The following is a 19,061-nucleotide window of genomic DNA, read 5'->3' as shown; positions in this document are numbered from 1 at the left end:
TGATAGCAGGTTATGCTATGCATTGTGTGTTGCTGATATTGCTGTCACACAAAAATGTCAAACAGAAAAGTGGTGGTATCTGCATTGATTGCTTGTTCTTCATATTCAGTATGTACAACCATGCAGATTGTGTAACAGGTTATTTTTCAAATTGTGTGTTTTTCTTGTAACTTTCTTAGATATTCTCTGAAGAATGTACTTGCCAAATTTAGTTTACATTTAGTTGCTGTTCAATCACAAGTGACGAAACATGGGTAAATGGATACAACCCTTTCAAAGAACCCTTTGGATTCTTTAACATGAAAGAAACCAAACTCACCTCCACCAACAAAGGTCAGATAATTTCTTCCCATTGCAAAAAGCATGCTGGTTGTGTTCTGTTGTTACTGATGGAGTTGTGCATCAGAAATTTGTACCACACAGACAAAGTAAAGCAACATGTTTATTTGTACCGCAATGACTGCTGGGAGTCATTGCGGTACAAGTAAACACATGGGTTGTGTTAGGGTAGCTAAGAATAGGAACAGGTGCATGTATACTTGCATGTACACCAATGCTAGGAGTTGGGTAAATAAATTTGATGAATTTGAGGTATTGCTCAAAACATCAAAGGTAGATATTGTTGGGATATCAGAGACGTGGTGTCACACAGATATAAGGAATGCAGAACTGGAATTTGGGGAGTACAATGTTTACAGAAAGGATAGACAGGATAGGAAGGGAGGAGGGGTTATGCTATTAGTTAAGAAACACATAAAATCCAAGGAAGTGAAGCCAGTCAACATCGCCGAACAGTGCAGTGCATTGCAGTGTCGAATCAGTTTGGTGTGACATAAGCATTGGGAGATCAAAATTGAGAGTAGGAGTGTGCTATAGGCCTAATGACTCTGATGAGTATAATAAGAAACTGTACAGTGAAATAGAGTGGGCCAGTAAATCAGAGAGTCTTATAATGGGGGATTTTAATTTCCCAGATATTGACTGGAATTTGTGGGTTGGACACTCACACTGGCAAGGCTTTTGTGGATTTATTGGATGATTGTTTTCTACATCAGCATGTTCGAGAGGCAACTAGAGGGAGTAATACTCTTGATTTGATTATCAGTAGTGATTCTTCATGCATTAAGAATCTACAGATAAAGGAACCACTAGGTGGCAGTGATCACAGTGTGCTGAAGTGAGATTTACTCAGAGGTAACTACCATCAGGGGTAAAGGGAAGGGTTTTTTCTTTCGTAAAGGCGACTACAATGGTCTGAGACAGTATTTAAATTCTATACAGTAGGACCAACTGATGATGTTACCAACAGCAAATTCAAAGTGGGAAGCATTCAAAGAACTTATCTTGGGAGCTATTAGGCTTTACATACCAACTAAGAAATATTGTTCAAGGTTTAGGCCTAAATGGATGTAGTAGTAGTAGTAGTGGCATGTGGTGCAAGAGAGCAAGTGTATGAGCTTATGCAGCATCAGCAAAAAAAAAAAAAAAAAAATCACCATTCCCTCCAAATGCCTGTTCAGTTCCTCCTTAAATTTATTCAGCCTATCAACTTCCACAACGACAGATGGAAGTTTGTTCCAGCAATTAACCACCTGCTGGCTAAAGGCAAATTTCCGCACATCTATTCTACATCTGTAATTCTACATCTTTTCTTAATTTGAATTTATGCCCCCTTAGGTTCGTAATCTGAACAAGTGGAAGGATTCCATCAGAATTCAGATTACTGTGCCAGGGGCCTAGTCTACAGCCACTGCAATTTGCAGAACTTAAGCCTCTCTTGGTAAGAGGATCCCTTAATTCCCTCACCAATCTTGTTGCCCTTCTCTGTACATGCTCAAGCAAATCAACATCCTACATAAGGTTGGTGAAAAACACTTAAAACTACAATATAAATCAACATCCTTCCTAAAATGAGGCCTCCAGACCTGTACGCAGTACTCAAGGCGTGGCCTGACCATTGCCTTATAAAGAGGGACAATCACCTCCTTTTCCCTGCTAGCAAAATTCCTATATATCATTGACAAAACCCCATGACCTGCCCTGGCAGCCTGTCTGCATTTGTCAAGGTTAAACTTCAGTTGCCACTTCTTAGCCCATCTGCCCAAATTATCTAGATCCTGTTGCAGTAGCACACTGCCATTACTGTCATTAACAACCCTGCCAACCTTTGTATCATCTGCAAACTTCGACACTAAGCTTGATATACCTTCATCAATATCATTGATAAATATACAAAACAACAGTGGACCCAACACCGAACCCTGTGGGACTCCACTAATAACATTAGTCCACGAAAAGCAGCACCCATTGATTACCACCCCTCTGTCTTCTCCCACTTAACCATCCTTTTATCCATTGTAGCAACTTACCCTTAATACCATTCTGCTCCAATTTGTAAAATAGTCTTCCATGTGCAACAGTGTTAAGCTTTCCTGAAATCCAAATATATGATATCAAAAATATTTTTTGCATCCAGTTCCTTTGTAACCACATCATAATAACCAATCAAATTTGTCAGACAAGACTTTCCCTCAACAAACCATGCTGTGTCTGAATTGCTGCTGCAGTCTTGTCTAGATGATCCTGCAATGAATCTTTAACCAGTGACTATTATTTTATCCGGAACAGAAGTTAAACTAACTGGTCTGTAATTACTCATGTCACCCTTCGATCCCCCTTGAATTCGGAATACATTTGCACATCTCCAGTCCGTGGGAACCTCCCCTGAATCTAAGGATGCTCTCATAATTATGGCTTTTCTTGGTTGCTTTGCCGCCTCCTTTAATGTCAGATGAACTAATGAGACATATGGCAGAGAAGAAAAATGCATGGGATACATATAAATTAATATGTGACACAGGAGCCTATGATAGATATAAGCTGGTCTGTAACCAAGTTACAAAGGAGGTTAGCCAGGCGAAGGCAGATTACGAGAAATCTTTGGCAAAGAATGCAAAGAAAAACAGCAAAGAGTTCTTTACTTATATAAACTCTTGAAGGAAGGGGGTGAATCAGATTGGTCCACTTGATATCGATGGTTCAACTGTTGATGATCCTGCTCAGGTAGCTAACAAACTAAATAAATATTTTGCATCTACATTCACACATGAGGAGTTATTCAGCGAGGTGAATGCCAGAGGTGTATTCAACTCTGGCAGCAAGCTAGAGAATCTTGTAATAACTGAGAGTAAAGTGGAGTATAAATTGTTGAAGATAAACGGAACAAAGGCACATAGGGTGGATGGGATCTATCCAGTTGTATTAAAGGAGGCAGCAAAGGAAGTAAGCAAACCCTTAGCCATAATTATGAGAGCTTCCTTGGACTCAGATGAGGTACCCATAGACTGGAGATATGGAAATGTGACCCCAATTCACAAAGGAGGATCAAAGGCTGACACAAGTAATTATAGACCTGTGAGTTTAACTTCTGTTCCAGGAAAATTAATGGAGGCACTTGTTAAAGAAGCACTGCAGGATCATCTAGACAAGACTTCAGTTATATCTCGGACACAGCATGGTTTTGTTAAGGGAAAGTCTTGCCTGACCAATTTGATTGGATACTATGATGCAGTCACAAAAGAACTGGATGCTGGGAATAACTTTGATATCATATATTTGGATCTTAGAAAGGCTTTTGATACTGTTGCACATGGAAGACTGCTGCACAAATTGGAGCAGTGTGGAATTGGAGGCAAATTGCTGCTGTGGATAAAGGGATGGTTGAGGGGGAGAAGAAAGAGAGTGGTAATCAATGGACAATGGTAATCGTGGACTAATGTTATTAGTGGAGTCCTTCAGGGTTCAGTGTTGGGTCCATTATTGTTTTTTCTAATTATAAATGATATTGATGATGGTATATCAAGCTTAATGTCCAAGTTTGCAGACGATACAAAGGTTGGCAGGGTTGTTAAGGACACTACTGACGCTATCCTGCTGCAACAGGATCTGAAAAGGTCGAGCAGATGGGCTGAGAGGTGGCAAATGAAGTTTAACATTGACAAATGTAAAGTACTACATATGGGAAACTGCAACCCATGAGCAACATATCAACTCTGTGGTACTACACTGACAGTGGTAGGGAATGAAAAGGACCTGGGGGTAATTGTGCAGGCAGATATGCAGTTCTCTGTGCAGTGCAGATGGGCTGCAAGAGTAGCTCATGGTGTCTTGTCAATGATATACAGGAATTTTTCTAGCAGGGAAAAAGAGGGATTATTCCCTTGTATGAAGCAATGGTCAGGCCACACCTTGAGTACTGTATACAGGTCTGGAGGCCTCGTTTCAAGAAGGATGTAGAGCTGCTGGAATGAGTACACAGAAGGGCAACAAGATTAGTGAATGGAACAAAGGGTTGATCTTATGAAGAAAGGCTTAAGTTTTTAAGTTTTCCCCTCCTCAGAAGTTCACCAAACTGTAAAAGATCTCCGTAGTGCTCTTCTTCAGGCACCAGCAAGGTGATCTGATAGAGGAGTATAAAGTCTTGAATGGTTTGAGCATGGTCAATGCCGATGGGATTCTTCCTCTTGCTCAGAATAATCACCTGAGAGGGCATAAATTCAGATTGAGGAAAGACAGATGTAGGATGGATGTGCGGAAATTTGCCTTTAGCCAGCAAGTAGTTGGTTGGTGGAACAGACTTCCACCCCTTGTTGTGGAAGTTGATAGCTTAAATAAATTTAAGGCTCAGCTGGACAGGTATTTCGAACGAACGGAGGGGTGAAATGGAAGTGTTTTTTTTTTTTTTTTTTTTTTTTTTTTTTGGCTGATGCTGCATGCTGCATAAGCTTGCTTTCTTGCATCATATGCCTCTGCTAATGCCAACATTTCTGCAGAGGTGTTCTGTGGCATCTACAGGAGGGTGTACAGTAAAATAATCTCAAGAAATTGTGCCCTGATTGGTTTCTCCAGTACAACAGTGCTTCTGCTCATTCTGCATTGAAGGAGCGTGAATTTCTGGCCTAAAACCACGATTGTTCTTCTGTCCTCAAGACTTGCTAGATTTAGTTCCATGTGTGAAACTGAAATTTGCACTGAGGGTACTTTACATTTGAAAGACATTGTCATCGAGCAACCATCATAGGCTGCACTTACTGAGTTCAAAACCCATGAAATATTCACCAATGCATTTTGTCTTTTTATTAATTTGTGTAAGAGACCAAAAAAGTTATGTATAAAACAGGCTAACAAACTCTGCTCTGCTCTTTTTATGACTTTATTAATATATATAAGTGGTAAATTTTTACATTGAAATTGTTCAATGAACAGCCATTACTGAAATAAAAATTATAGCTGTTGTTGTCACTTGATTTTCTTTAATATTTTTAGACCTACTGAAAATGATAAATTTCTGCAGTACTCAGTCCCCTCCTCAGAAGTTCACCAAACTGTAAAAGATCTCCGTAGTGCTCTTCTTCAGGTTGCTCAAGGAATTGAACCTAAATATTTGCTGCCACCATTAGGTAAAATATAAACTAAATAAATCACTCTGCAAATGTGTAAAATAAGGGTAATTCAGAAAATAATGATAATTTATAAGAGAAACAATCAAATGCCATTCAGAATACTTGGTCTGTAACAAGTTAAAATGCCACCCCATCTCACTGTTTAAAATCTATTGTATGATTCATAAACATGTGAATTCCTGACAGAAATTCCTTTTTTTTTTTTTTTTTTTCAAGGAAAGCATATTGTCTGGAAATAGTTTATTGTAATTTATTTATTTTTTAGTTTTTCTCAATCCCTTGTTATTACACACTTGTTTGTTACAGGAGTAAGTATACTGGAAAGGTAATGGATTTTATCTGATTGTTGTGTGATGTTTAAATTTTAGTTTTTAGTCTCCTTTGCTTCATAACCCCATAAGGAAACTGGCCATTAAATATAAGAAATTTATAGGCAGTTGTCATAGCGTAAATTCAAAAGAACACCCCACTCCAGCAGTACATCATACAGCAATACTAATGGCAACTAGTGTTGGTGTATTGTTGGACTGGGGGTTCTGTTTTGAATATGTGCTAAGGCACTAGTGACCATGAAACCTTAGAGTTAAAGAAGAAGACAGAAAACTATAATACAATACCAGCAGGCAATGGTCCATTAAGACTTGACTCTACACAAAAGGCAACTGTACGTACAAATCTAATGAAAGGATTGAAATACAGTGTTGTCTTTCTGCCATGATACTACAGAAGTAACAAACAACAAACAAATATTCAGTTAGCAGTGCATCTAACTTTGATCATAAATTCCAATGTGCCTTTCTAAAGAAGGAAAATCTTCCTTGGAAAAATCTTTTTGTCAGGAAATGACCCTCCTCTTTGTAATCATTGTCATACACCACTCACTGTCAAACACATACTTCTGGAATGTACTCTATATAATAATGCTCGACTATTGTCATTCAGTTCTTTGTCAAACTTAAAAGAACCTTTGTTGCTTAGCCATATCATAGGCAAAAAATCTAATCTCACAGGATTCTTCTCCTTCCTAAAATGAATATTGTATAGCCATTTTTAACTGCTTCTAAATCAAAAAATGCAGGCAGTATGCACCACTTTCATAAGTGCAATATGGCCTAAGTAGCCATTGCACTTAAAACCCCATCAACAACAACAACAGTATTTTATTGTGTAATGTATTTCACTGATTTAAATATTATCTTATTTAAATGATCCATTTTTAAGGACTAAACATGACAGTTTCTGATTTTCTAAATTTAAAATAACAGAAAAGTAAAATTGTAGGTGGGAGTCTTCAAAAACTACAACTCTCAGATACAGTCAGTTCTGCTATAATGTACATTTTTGCAATGCAAATTTGCTCCAACATGGCTGATATATTAGGGGACAATGCGAGTACAACGCGATTTTCACGTTGGTTTGTGTGGGATTCCGTCTGCGAGTAACACGAGGTGAATGCAAAACCCGGCGCCAAGCTGAATGTAGCAACCTGTGCAGCAAAGCATACAAGTTTATGAAGGTTAAAAAATGTCAAATGTGTGAGAGCTATATTTCCCATTTACTGTAGTTGTATTAGTCAGGGAGACACTGTTGTTATTCGCTGTATTCACAAGGTAACACGTGATATTGAATGCCAACTTGAGGTTTCAGGAGCTTGCATTTTTCTGTTTGAACAGAATGTTCCTGAGGGGTGATGGTGTGAGCAAAGAATCGCATTTCTAGAGGTCACTACCATAAAACAATTTGCAGTTTCTGGTTTACTAGGCTTTTCTGTTAGTGCAATCTGATTATGAATGGGTAGTAAACTCAGTCTTAATCCATTTGGGATAATACAGATAGCTGAAATTCTGTGGGTTATTGTGGTGAAATGTGTTTCTCCTTCCGTGAAATCTTCAATCATATAAAAAACGAATAAATTTTCAGAATCTTCTTTTCATTCCTATTTTTTAAGCTTCATAAACTTGTCTCGCTTGTACAATTTGTATTTCCTGTGTTCGTGATTGTTGATTGCGTATCTTTTTTACTGTTTTAAATTTTACAATTCAAAAAAGAAAGAAAGAAATTTAAGATGTTTAAATTTTAGATGTTTACCTGTGCTAGAAATTTTATTGGGTTTATAACTTTTTTTTTTTTTTAGTGTTTTACTTACCAGACCGAACATTTTTTTGAGTGCTCTGCCCCATCCCTATTTTTCCCATAAGCTCTGTTATTTTTAATGCATGAAGTACCATAACGCAGAGATTCTAGTCAAGCTATATTTCCTGTAATACAGTCGATTCCGGTTATTTGGGACACATCGGGACTAGTGCATTTTGGCCCGATTAAGCAGCTGCCCCAATTATCCAGAGTTTCACGTAAATAGTTAAAAATACAATGGATCCCCGCTTTATAATTGGTTCACTGTACGATCAAATCACATTACGATGGACTCACCATAGTAAAGTACCGTTCACTATATGATGTGTAGTAAGCGCCCATCATTGTGATCATGTTTGTGAATTGAATTTTAATTCTATTAAACAGCGATTCTAATTAGCAAAAATAGGAGGAATATTATCCATGGACTATAAAAGTGAACGGTACTTTACTATGGCGAGTCCATCGTAATGTGATTTGGTTGTACAGTGAACCAATTATATTAAGCACAAATTTACACTTTATTACCTTACCAATTAAAAAAATTAAATGATAAGTGAAAATTGGAAGAATATATGTGATAATCGGAATAATTAATACGTACTGTAATATGTATTGGGTTTATAACTTTTTTTAGTGTTTTACTTAGCAGACTGAACATTTTTTTTGAGTGCTCTGCCCCGTCCCTATTTTTCCTCACGAGCTCTGTTATTTTTAATGCATGAAATACCATAATGCGGAGATTTTAGGAACACATGTACCACATTATAGCAGAACTGCCTATACCTATTTAGAAAACATAAATTTCTCTGTAGTTTGTGTGACAATGTGGTTTGGTCCTTTCCATCTAGTGTTGTCATAGCTCGAATTTTTTTATTGTGCTTCATTTCTTTATTCATCAGTTTGGCATATTTCATACTGCAACTTTATAATGGTATCAAAGATTACTTCTTTGATACCATTATTTGGTCATTTTCCATTTAGCATTTATACAAAGGGTACTAGGAAAGTTTTGCAATATGACGCAACAATGAATCACAGGAAGCTGCTTGTTGTTGCATGTTGAGACATGTTCATACGTGCATAGTAGCCGCCGCGCCAAGTCGATGGGCTCAGTTATTCATTAGTAGTGAGAGTGTAAAGTGCTTGCGATGGCATCGTGGTCACGAAATGAGATAAGGACAGTTTTGCGGTATAATTTCGTGCGTGGTTTAACCATAGACCAGTGCTTAGAAGAAATGACTCTTGCACTAGATGATGATTGTCCACATCGTACAACGATATTCAGGTGGTATAGAGAATTCCAAAGGGGAAATTTCACTCTGGAGGATTCTGAGAGGCCGGGAAGGCCACGAACGTCAGTTACGGAGGAAAACGTTACTGCTGTGAGGAAAATGCTTGACGAAAACAGGCGAGTGACCTACCAACAGATATAGGATACTTTGGGCCTAAATGCACCAGCAATTCGTTCGATTCTGCAAGATCATTTGCACGTGAAAAACTTTGTTCTCTCTGGGTGCCGCATCAACTGACTGAAGAGCAGATGACACGACGTGTGACTTGGTGCCGGGAGATGTTAAAAAAGTTTGATAACGGACAATCTCGGTATGTGAACAACATCGTGACAGGTGACGAGACTTGGCTGTACAAAGGGTACTAGGAAAGTTTTTGCAATACAGCTTTGTTTATTTAATTTTTTCAAAGTAATTTCCTCTACATTCAATACACCTCTCCATCCTCCGAAACCAATCTTTAAACCAGTTCTGCCAAGTTTCACTAGGGAGTAAAGCACACTCGTTGTCCCAAGCCCATAGAAAGTCCTCATCACTGGAAAACCGCCTCCCTTTTAGCTTCATTTTCATATGCGGGAACAATGCAAAGTCACAGGGAGAAAGATCTGGCCTGTAGGGAGGGTGCTCGAGAAGTTTCAGTCCTGTCGTGGTCAAATATTCGGTGCAGGCTTTGGCGCGGTGAGCTGAAGCATTATCGTGATGGAGGTACCAGGTGTCCATTCTTGACTTTGGCCACAGGTTCTTCATAGATCCAATGACTTTAGGCAGGCATTGTTCAGTATACCACTTAGCTGTGACTGTCTTCTGCGTGTCCAAAACGACACGTTCCACAATTCCACTCGATTTGAAAAATACAGCTATCATTTTCTTCTTTACAGATTGGGATTTTCTGACAATTGCGGGTGTGTCGTCATCATCAAAGACCCAAACTTTGTTTTGAGCCTTGGTCGGCACATCGTAATAGTACAGCCAAGTCTCGTCACCTGTCACGATGTTGTTCACATACAGAGATTGTCCCTTATCAAACTTTTTTAACATCTCCTGGCACCAAGTCACACGTTGTGTCATCTGCTCTTCAGTCAGTTGATGCGGTACCCAGAGAGAACAAAGTTTCTTCACGTGCAAATGATCTTGCAGAATCGAACGAATTGCTGGTGCATTTAGGCCCAAAGTATCCTCTATCTGTTGGTAGGTCACACGCCTGTTTTCGTCAAGCATTTTCCTCACGGCAGTAACGTTTTCCTCCGTAACTGACATTCGTGGCATTCCCGGCCTCTCCGAATCCTCCAGAGTGAAATTTCCCCTTTGGAATTCTCTATACCATCTGAATATCGTTGTACGATGTGGACAATCATCATCTAGTGCAAGAGTCATTTCTTCTAAGCACTGGTCTATGGTTAAACCACGCACGAAATTATACCGCAAAACTGTCCTTATCTCATTTCGTGACCACGATGCCATCGCAAGCACTTTACACTCTCACTACTAATGAATAACTGAGCCCATCGACTTGGCACGGCGGCTACTATGCACGTATGAACATGTCTCAACATGCAGCAACAAGCAGCTTCCTGTGATTCATTGTTGCGTCATATTGCAAAACTTTCCTAGTACCCTTTGTATTTGGTAGATTTACCCATTTGACCCACTGCCAGATTTAATACCACTTAAAAGCTATCATGATCCTGCAAGTAGTAAATTGGCCTTGCAGACAAACAAAATTTTCTGAGTTTAAAAAAGTCTGGGAGTGTAAGAAATGACCCAATTTCATTTTATTTCCTAATTGTTGCAATTTATTGAGCATATTTTCAGTGATACTTTCATAATTGGTTTCGCCATAGTAAAGTACCGTTTACTATACGATGTGTAGTAAGCGCCGATCATTATGATCATGTTTGTGAATTTAATTTTATAATAGTTTCTCAGGAAGTTATGAACAGTTTGATGTCTATCCATGTTTCTGTTTCTGCTGATCCTTTGTCCTCTTCACAATGCTGCTCTGAATTGTACTGTTATTATCTTTAGTTGAACAAAAAATAGCTTCTTGGAATTTTGCTTCAAATAAACTCACATTGATTGCAAAGTTACTTAAGCAATTTCCATCCTTGTCTAAAACCCTTTGCATACATGCTTCAAAGTATGTAGGATATGATATTTTTGCTTTTTAAATTTATACGATGATATTATAGGTCTCAATAATATTTTGGAAAAGCTGTGAGCTAGGACAGAATTTGCAATGAGAGCCTTATTGATCGGTTTGGCCTGGTGAAATTGGGCGATGGTCATGGGTAGAATTTTTCCCAACATGGCCTGTGCTTGTTAACAGATGGTACTGTTTTTATATAGTTGGGATACACTTTAGCACAAGGGATGTAAAAATATTTTCTGATGCTATCTCAAGGCAGTGTTAAGCAAATCTAAAAATAAATTGTGATTTATTTGTAAATTCAGAAAAAAACACTATTCGGATGGGAGAAAATGTGATTATTTTATGGCAGCCATAAACAAAAATTGATAGTAGAATGGTTTAATGGTATTAAGTAGAGGTGGAATCGACTCTTGTTTTGCTTCTGTTTGAGTGCAGATCTGAGAAATTTGGTGGTTACAAGACCTGCCAGGAGTATACACGGTACCATTATTTGGAATGTGTTAGAATTAACTAAAACGACACACAGCCATGCACTTACTTGCATTATACACTGATGCTAGTATAGTAAATAAATTTAGGAGTTCTCAAACTGCTTAGAGGGGAGATATTATTATTTTAATTTCATAAAGGTCAATCATTGTTTTATTTGATATATATACTTTTAAAATTTAATTATTAAAGTAAGTAGTATACATTAAACCCCCACTATTCGCAGTCGCTGATTTAATATAAAATGAAACCTAAAAAAATGTGAATTTTAAAGCGCCGTGAACATTTTCCGCCATAAAAAAACATGAGTGTGGCTAAAATTATCTTTCCCGGTCAAAACAGTGCTCAGTGGGTGGGGGAGAGGGGGGTGACAAAATTGCGAGGGTGTTTCTCGCTAATCCTTGTTCATTATGTGTTATGCGCTTGTCATGGAATATCAATATATAAATTGATATGCTTACAAAAGTGATAAATCTACCATTTTGCAGTGTAAAACAGACTTTTTCGAGTGTGTTAACGGAAGAAAGTGAATTTATTGTGGACAAATTCTTTCTAACCCGTACAAAAATATGGCTACGAATAACAAGGGAAATGTGAAAAGATCAAAGATGATGACATTAGCGAATAAAATTGAGTTATTAGACAAAATTTCTAATTGTGAAAGTGTCTCCTCAGTGGCAAAACATAAAATCAACGCGTCAACAGTACGATCAATCAAGAAATCAGAAGAAAAAATCCGTCGTAGTGTCCGTGGAAACACGCTAATTGCTTCAAAAATTTGCTCTGTAACTCGTGACGTTAAATTAGAAAAAATGGAAAAGGCTTTAAATCTGTGGATAGAAGACTGAGCTAAAAATAAAATTCCGTTAAGTTCACTCAACATTCGTGAAAAGGCAAAACTCCTTTATCAACACTTTAGCAAAACAGGTGATAGCACTGACGAGATAAGTTTTTTAGTTAGCAAAGGCGCTGGTTTGAAAGATTTGTTTGAAATTTCTAATAAATATTACATTTAATATTAAATTGTTTCTTATTTTCATTTCAATGCCATATGCTTGCATTTCACTACGTACTGTCTATGTGCATATTCATATTATGAAGGTACATATAATACATACATAGACAAAATTTTAGACTAGTTTTTCTTATATATTTCATACTTTGGAACGGAACCCCTTTATTACTATGGGAGCCATAACTCGGTATTCGCGGCATTTCTCAGGAACATAACCCCCAGGAATAGCGGGGGTTTACTGTATTTATTTCTTACCCAACTAACTCAGATAAAATCACATCACTAGTTTTATTCATTGGGGATGGGTAGTATTGCAAAGTTTGAGAACTCCTTGGTTATATCATCAGATGAGATGCAGTGCAGAGGTTTAACACACAGAATAAGAGTACAGGCATTAACGGGTGGAATTGTGGGGGGTGGGGTTGTTAAAAGTTTAAGTTAGGTTATTAAAAGGCACATAGATTCTAAGACAGAACAAGCAGTAGACCTAGACTGATAATGTAATGGTAATCAGTCTAGAAACCAAAAATGAAAGTAGAATGTTATTTATAGGCCAAATGAACAATATTGAACAGTGATGCAGTTAAATAATGGGCTGGTAAATCAGAATGGCTTAACATAAATTTTAATTTTCCAAATAATGATTGTAACTCATGAATTGGCAGTTCACAGTAATGGTATTTCTGGATTTGCCAGATTACTGCTTTCAGTACCATGTTAGGTAGGCTAAAAGTTATAAAATCTTCTATGATTGTCAGCAGTGATTCATTATGTATTAAATTGGTTAATTTGATTCAATTTAAATGGCATTAAGCTTTCATGTACCGCCCTATGTATGTCACAAAAAAAAAAAAAAAAAAAAAAAAATCACCGGTGATAACTTAAATTCCTACAATAATTGACTAGCCATGTTTCTCCTACATCTGAAAGAGATGTAGTGTTCTGTGATTGATAGAAACATATCTTGTTCAGATTAAGATGTCAAATTATTACACTTTTATGAAGTTAACTTTATTGATTTGTTTTGTATAAAAAAGTATGGGAGTGTAAGAAACATTAAACTTTTGCATTATCCCACTTAAGTGGGATAAGGCAAAAGTTTAATGTTTCTGTGCCATGTGAGTTTAATCACTTCATTGCTACCAAAGAAATATTTGAATTAGAGCCCAAATCTTATCTTTGGAAATTAAAATATCAGTTATCTAAATTCAATCAATTATAGTATCAAACCTGAATTGAAGTATCCTTTATATACTTAGCTGTCTTCTGTACCCAGCCATATTTTACAGAATATAACTAAACAACAAAATTGAATATTTTTATTCAATTTTGTTGTTTATTAAATTATATAATGAATGGTGTGTGTGCATGCATATTGTGCATATATATATATATATATAACAATGTATGCATATATGTGTGTGTGTGTATATATATATATGCATACATACATACATACACACACAGAGATTATTTCCTACTTTAAAGGTGAAGATGATGAATCTAAACGTCAGAAACAAAAAGTTCTTGCCGAATTCACCAAATGGAAAAATCGGCAGAAGCAGAATGAAAATGGAACACCTGAAGGTATGTAACCACTTTGATTTTAAAATTAACTTAGTTGTACCAAACTAAAACTTCTATAACTTCTCACATAACAGATCATGGTGAAAGGAGGGCATTTTTGAGAGAATTGAGGTTGCTATAAGAATTTGTTAGCCTGATCTGTAGTGATGCCAAATGGAATGATTATGTACTGTTTTTTGTTTACCATTTTCTTTTTTTTTTGGGACTGTTGTTGTTTTAAACTCCCAGATTCTAGCACTAATGCTCCAGTGACTTAAGTGAAATCATTCTCATAAAAATAAAATTGTTTGTTCATTTTACTATAAATTGCTATCCTTCATTTAAACTTTGATTTGCTCACATATTTTGTTGCGCTCATTTGTGCTAATGGTTCACATAAAAGAAGTTAAAAAAAAAAAAAAAATGGCTGATGGTTTCACCTGAAATTTTTACTACTAATTTTTGTCAGTGGATAAAGAAATAAAAATAACAAGAGCCTGCCCTATAGAAATAATTGTCTTAAAAAGAAACAAAAATGTGTTTATATTTTGCATAAACAGCAGTCTTGTTTAAATATAAGATCGATATCATGCCTTTATTATAGGAAATCTTGACCCGACGCTCACATCAAACTAATCCGGTTAATGTAACATACAATCTTTTTAAGTATTAAAATCATTAAAGAATTGTTGAATTATATGATGTTATATAAAAAAACTAAACTTGTCTTCAATTCACGTAGTCTGCCAACTGCTATCAAGAAAGAGTCAAGTGCAGCTGATGCACATCAACTTATCCCAAACTAGCATTAGCATAGGCATATGATGCAAGAAAGTAAGCTTATGCAGTATCAGCCAAAAAAAAAAAAAAAAAAAACACTCCCATTTCACCCCACCTTTCATTCGAAATACCTGTCCAACTGAGCCTTAAATTTATTTAGGCTATCAACTTCCACAACAAGGGATGGAAGTCTGTTCCACCAACCAACTACCCGCTGGCTAAGGGCAAATTTCTGCACATCTATCCTACATCTGTCTTTCCTCAATTTGAATGTCCTCTCAGGTGATTATTCTGAGCAAGAGGAAGAATCCCATCAGCATTGATAGACCAGAAAGAGAAGACAATTGTCAAACTGTGTTAAAACTTTAAAACTATATTAAATTAAAACCATATTGAAATATCCATGGCGCATCGCAACAAGTTTATTACTGTTAACCAATGTGAATCATGCTATTCACACATGCGCGTGAAGGTCCACGAGTCTGAAATAGTATATGGTCTCCGTACATTTATAGAACAACAGTTTAATTTCATTTCAAGTGTTTCAGCTATTAACAGATTTATGTATTCTCTCTGTGAATTAATTACTTTAACTTTGAAATGAAATTAAACTGTTGTTCTATAAATGTACAGAGACTAATACTATTTCAGACTCGTGAACCTTTACCCGCATGTGTGAATAGCACGATTCACATTGGTTAACGGTAATAATCTTGTCGCGATGTGCCTATTTTAAAATATAAGAGAGTGGATATTGTTTTAACTCATTACTTCTTGTGAGCACGGTTTACGACCGAAATGCTCGGTCATGTATTAAGAAGTTCAGCCTAAGAATATTTTAATACGGTTTTAATTTAATATAGTTTTAATGCAGTTTGACAATTGTCTTCTCTTTCTAGTCTATCAATGCTGATGGATTTAGTTTGGGATAAGTTGATGTGCATTGGCTGCGTTTGGCTCTTTCTTTAAAGCAGTTTGCAGACTATGTGAATTGAAGACGAGTTTAGTTTTTTATATAATATCATATAATTCGACAATCCTTTAATTGGGATGTGTTTGCGGTTTTAAAGATTTTATATTACATTAACCGGATTAGTTTGATGTGAGTGTTGGGTCAAGATTTCCTACAATAAAAGTATGATATCGATCTTATATTTAAACAAGAGTACTTAAGTAGGAAAAACTGAGCTTCATTGCAATTTTCTGCAGAACAACAGTGTCAGAAATATTAATTACTTGCTTTGTTTATTTTTTTTAAAGTTTACTTCAAATTTTTTGGTTGTTTTTATAAAAAAAATTATAATAATTTTTACAAGCAGCGTATTTTATTTAAACTCCATGTGCTTTTTCTTATCTTTCAGTGAAAAGACCTTCAAACCAAAACCTCTTTCAATATTAAAAAAATAACCTCTACCATAAATTCAAAATAAACTAAACATTGATGATATGGCCTCATGATCATCACTTGGTTTGTCCAGTTGTGTAAGACCAGGGTGATTCTCAGGTTAATCACAACTGCCAACTCTTTGTTTGCCTTGAATGTCTTGACTCAGTTTGATACTTTTTTTTATTATTATTATTATTATTATTATTATTATTATTACTCCAAAGCAGCTTGAGCCTTACACAGGAGGAAAATAACAATAATAATACAGATACATTTACAGTCAGTAAATAAATGGAATATAATACAGCATATACAGCAGAATATATTACAGAAAAAGATTTGCATTTAGACAGACACAGTGATGAAAAAGATGTGTATTTCTAAAAAAACCTTTGTTTTTTAATTTTATTGTTTGATCTTAATTTATAATTAACTATGAATGATTAGCATGAATTTTTTTTTTTTTTTTCTTCTCCCATTCAAAAAGGAAATCCACATTAGATACCTACATTTTGTTTTCAAATATATATCTTTATCATCAAAGAAAGGATCTCTCCATCTTTTTATTTCTTAAAAAGAAATAAATAATACAACTACATTAAAAATAAATTCTTTTTTTAAAAAAAAAAAAATCTGAGTTCCTTATTTTTTATGAAGATGGTCTGGTCATAATATACATGAGTATACGGTCGGGTCTCCGACCGTATACTCATGTATTTTAGGATTCGTGTTTTCATGTTGGCTGTTGCGAAATTTATCATACTAAAAATTTGGCTGCTGCTCCCTGCATTCACCATCAGTGGTACGCATTTCTTCAGTATCACATTGAGTGTTGTGTGTGTGTGTGTCTGCGTTAGGCTACTTCTGCTTAAAATATTACTGTGCCCATGGGTTCTAAACGAAGTGCATCTTAGTGACGGACAAAAGCCTAAAAGGGCCAAAAAATCGATGACTTTGAACAAGAAAGTGCAGATTCTAGATAAATGTCGAGATGGGTTCAGATACATGGCCGTATGCTGCATGTTTGTTATCAATGAAAGTACCATATGATACATAAGGAAACAAGAAACCGATATCCGAGAGGCATTACAAACTGGTGGAATTCTTACTGCTAAATACGTGGCTTATGTACATGATAAAGTGATGTTAAAAATGGAGAATGCGCTGTTCATTTGGATCGAAAACCACAAAAAAAAAAAAAAAATTCCTGTGAACATTATTGTGATTTTCACTAAGACACACGTTCTTTACAACAGATCTCAGCAGAAAACCCCTTGTATCAGCCGCACCGCGGAAACCACTTTCATTGCCAGCAAAAGCTAGTTCTAGAAATTCAAGATGTATTGTTAACTCTGTAATGTAAAGATTATGAGCGAGGTTGCTAAGGCCTATCCTGTGCGATTCAAGAAGCTTACCCGGGGAGAAGGGATATAACCTGAACAGGTTTTCAATGCCAATGAGACATTATTCTGGAATAAGATGCCTTGGCATAACTATATAGCCATCGAAGAGAAGCCCCCAGGATTCAAGGAAGCACTAGATCAGGTTAAGCTGATAGTTTGCAGCAATCCAGCGGATCATATGACATAGCCTGGCCTAATTTTCCACACGCAGAACCCAAGAGCTCTTAGAGGATGTAACAAGAATATACTGGATGTGGAATGCAAAAGGATGGACTTCTTCCTGAACTGCTTCCACCACTGCTTCATCCCCGAAGTAATACCTGGGGGAAGGGGGCCTTCCGTTTAAAGTCCTCCTCGTGCTGGGCATGCCCCAGGACACCCAACTGATGCACAAGACTATGCAAATGAAGACCTAGAGGTGGTCTTTCTATCCCCTAACCACACTTCCCTTCTCCAGATCATTGAGGCCATGGACAGCAACGACAACCTCGACGTTATTCAGTTTTGGAAGGACAAGTCTGTAAACATCTGTTGGAAGAACTTGTGACCAGAGTTTGTGCATGACTTCAATCCAGACGAACTGCGAACCATTCCAGATGAAAAGTGCAAGAAAACCTTCACAGAAATAAAGGAGTTACTCAGGAAAATAGGGAGCATAAGTTTTGAGACTTAGAGGAGGAGAACTACAACAATTTAATTGATGGGCAGCCGACAACACTAACGAATGATGAACTTGAAGAACGTGTTTGTTCCAACTCTGAGGATGAGGTTGAGGAAGAAGAACCATGCCAAGAGAAGAAGTTAGACTTGGAAAACCTAGCACAGGCAATGAGTGACACCAAACGCCTTGTGGACTACTACGAATATGATAACGTGATTCGTGCAAGGAAGTTCAAAGAAAGCCTCTACAATATTTTAACACCATACACAGCCGTGTTTAGCAAGTTCGAACAAAAGAAGCCGCTTCCCTTCGCAATATTCCTGAAAAGGACGACTTCTGCATCAATGCCTAAAACTTCTCGTACTCCCAAACCAGAAGTCTTGCCGTCCGCCAACCCTAGTTATTCTCCAGCCTCTGAGGCCGCTACTACTAAGGAGTACTGAATCCTGTGGTGAATACCCTGGTGTGTGTCTTGTTCTTAACTATGTAATAAAATTTTGATACAGTATTTTCGAAACATGGGTATAAAACGTTAATCATTATTGTAAAACACTATTAAAACCTTTTAAACACATTTAAACTTTTTTTGGTTAATTGTAAATGGTTGCGTAAGTGTTTAGGTATGTGTAGAAAACATCTGGGAGCTATTTCGGCGATTCTGTGATTGGAAACAGTTTGTTGATGTGATAACCCATTAGAAGCTGGCAAGACTTGTGCAGAATAA

At 36.6% G+C, this 19,061-nt stretch overlaps 1 protein-coding gene across 1 annotated transcript in view; it reads left to right on the top strand.

The window, feature by feature from the left end:
- Positions 1-19,061, top strand: part of Acf (ATP-dependent chromatin assembly factor large subunit) — a 373,562-nt gene that overhangs the window by 278,293 nt on the left and 76,208 nt on the right. Inside the window, exons 17-18 of the mRNA XM_090376504.1 lie at positions 5,326-5,459; positions 14,029-14,127. Of these exons, the coding sequence (XP_090232630.1) occupies positions 5,326-5,459; positions 14,029-14,127 (233 nt within the window). The remainder of the gene's footprint in view (positions 1-5,325; positions 5,460-14,028; positions 14,128-19,061) is intronic.

The sequence above is a fragment of the Mastigoproctus giganteus genome, chromosome 6 (assembly GCF_048544385.1).
Source record: "Mastigoproctus giganteus isolate SK-2022 chromosome 6, ASM4854438v1, whole genome shotgun sequence".
Taxonomy (NCBI): domain Eukaryota; kingdom Metazoa; phylum Arthropoda; class Arachnida; order Uropygi; family Thelyphonidae; genus Mastigoproctus; species Mastigoproctus giganteus.
This window is presented reverse-complemented; position numbering and strand designations above follow the sequence as displayed.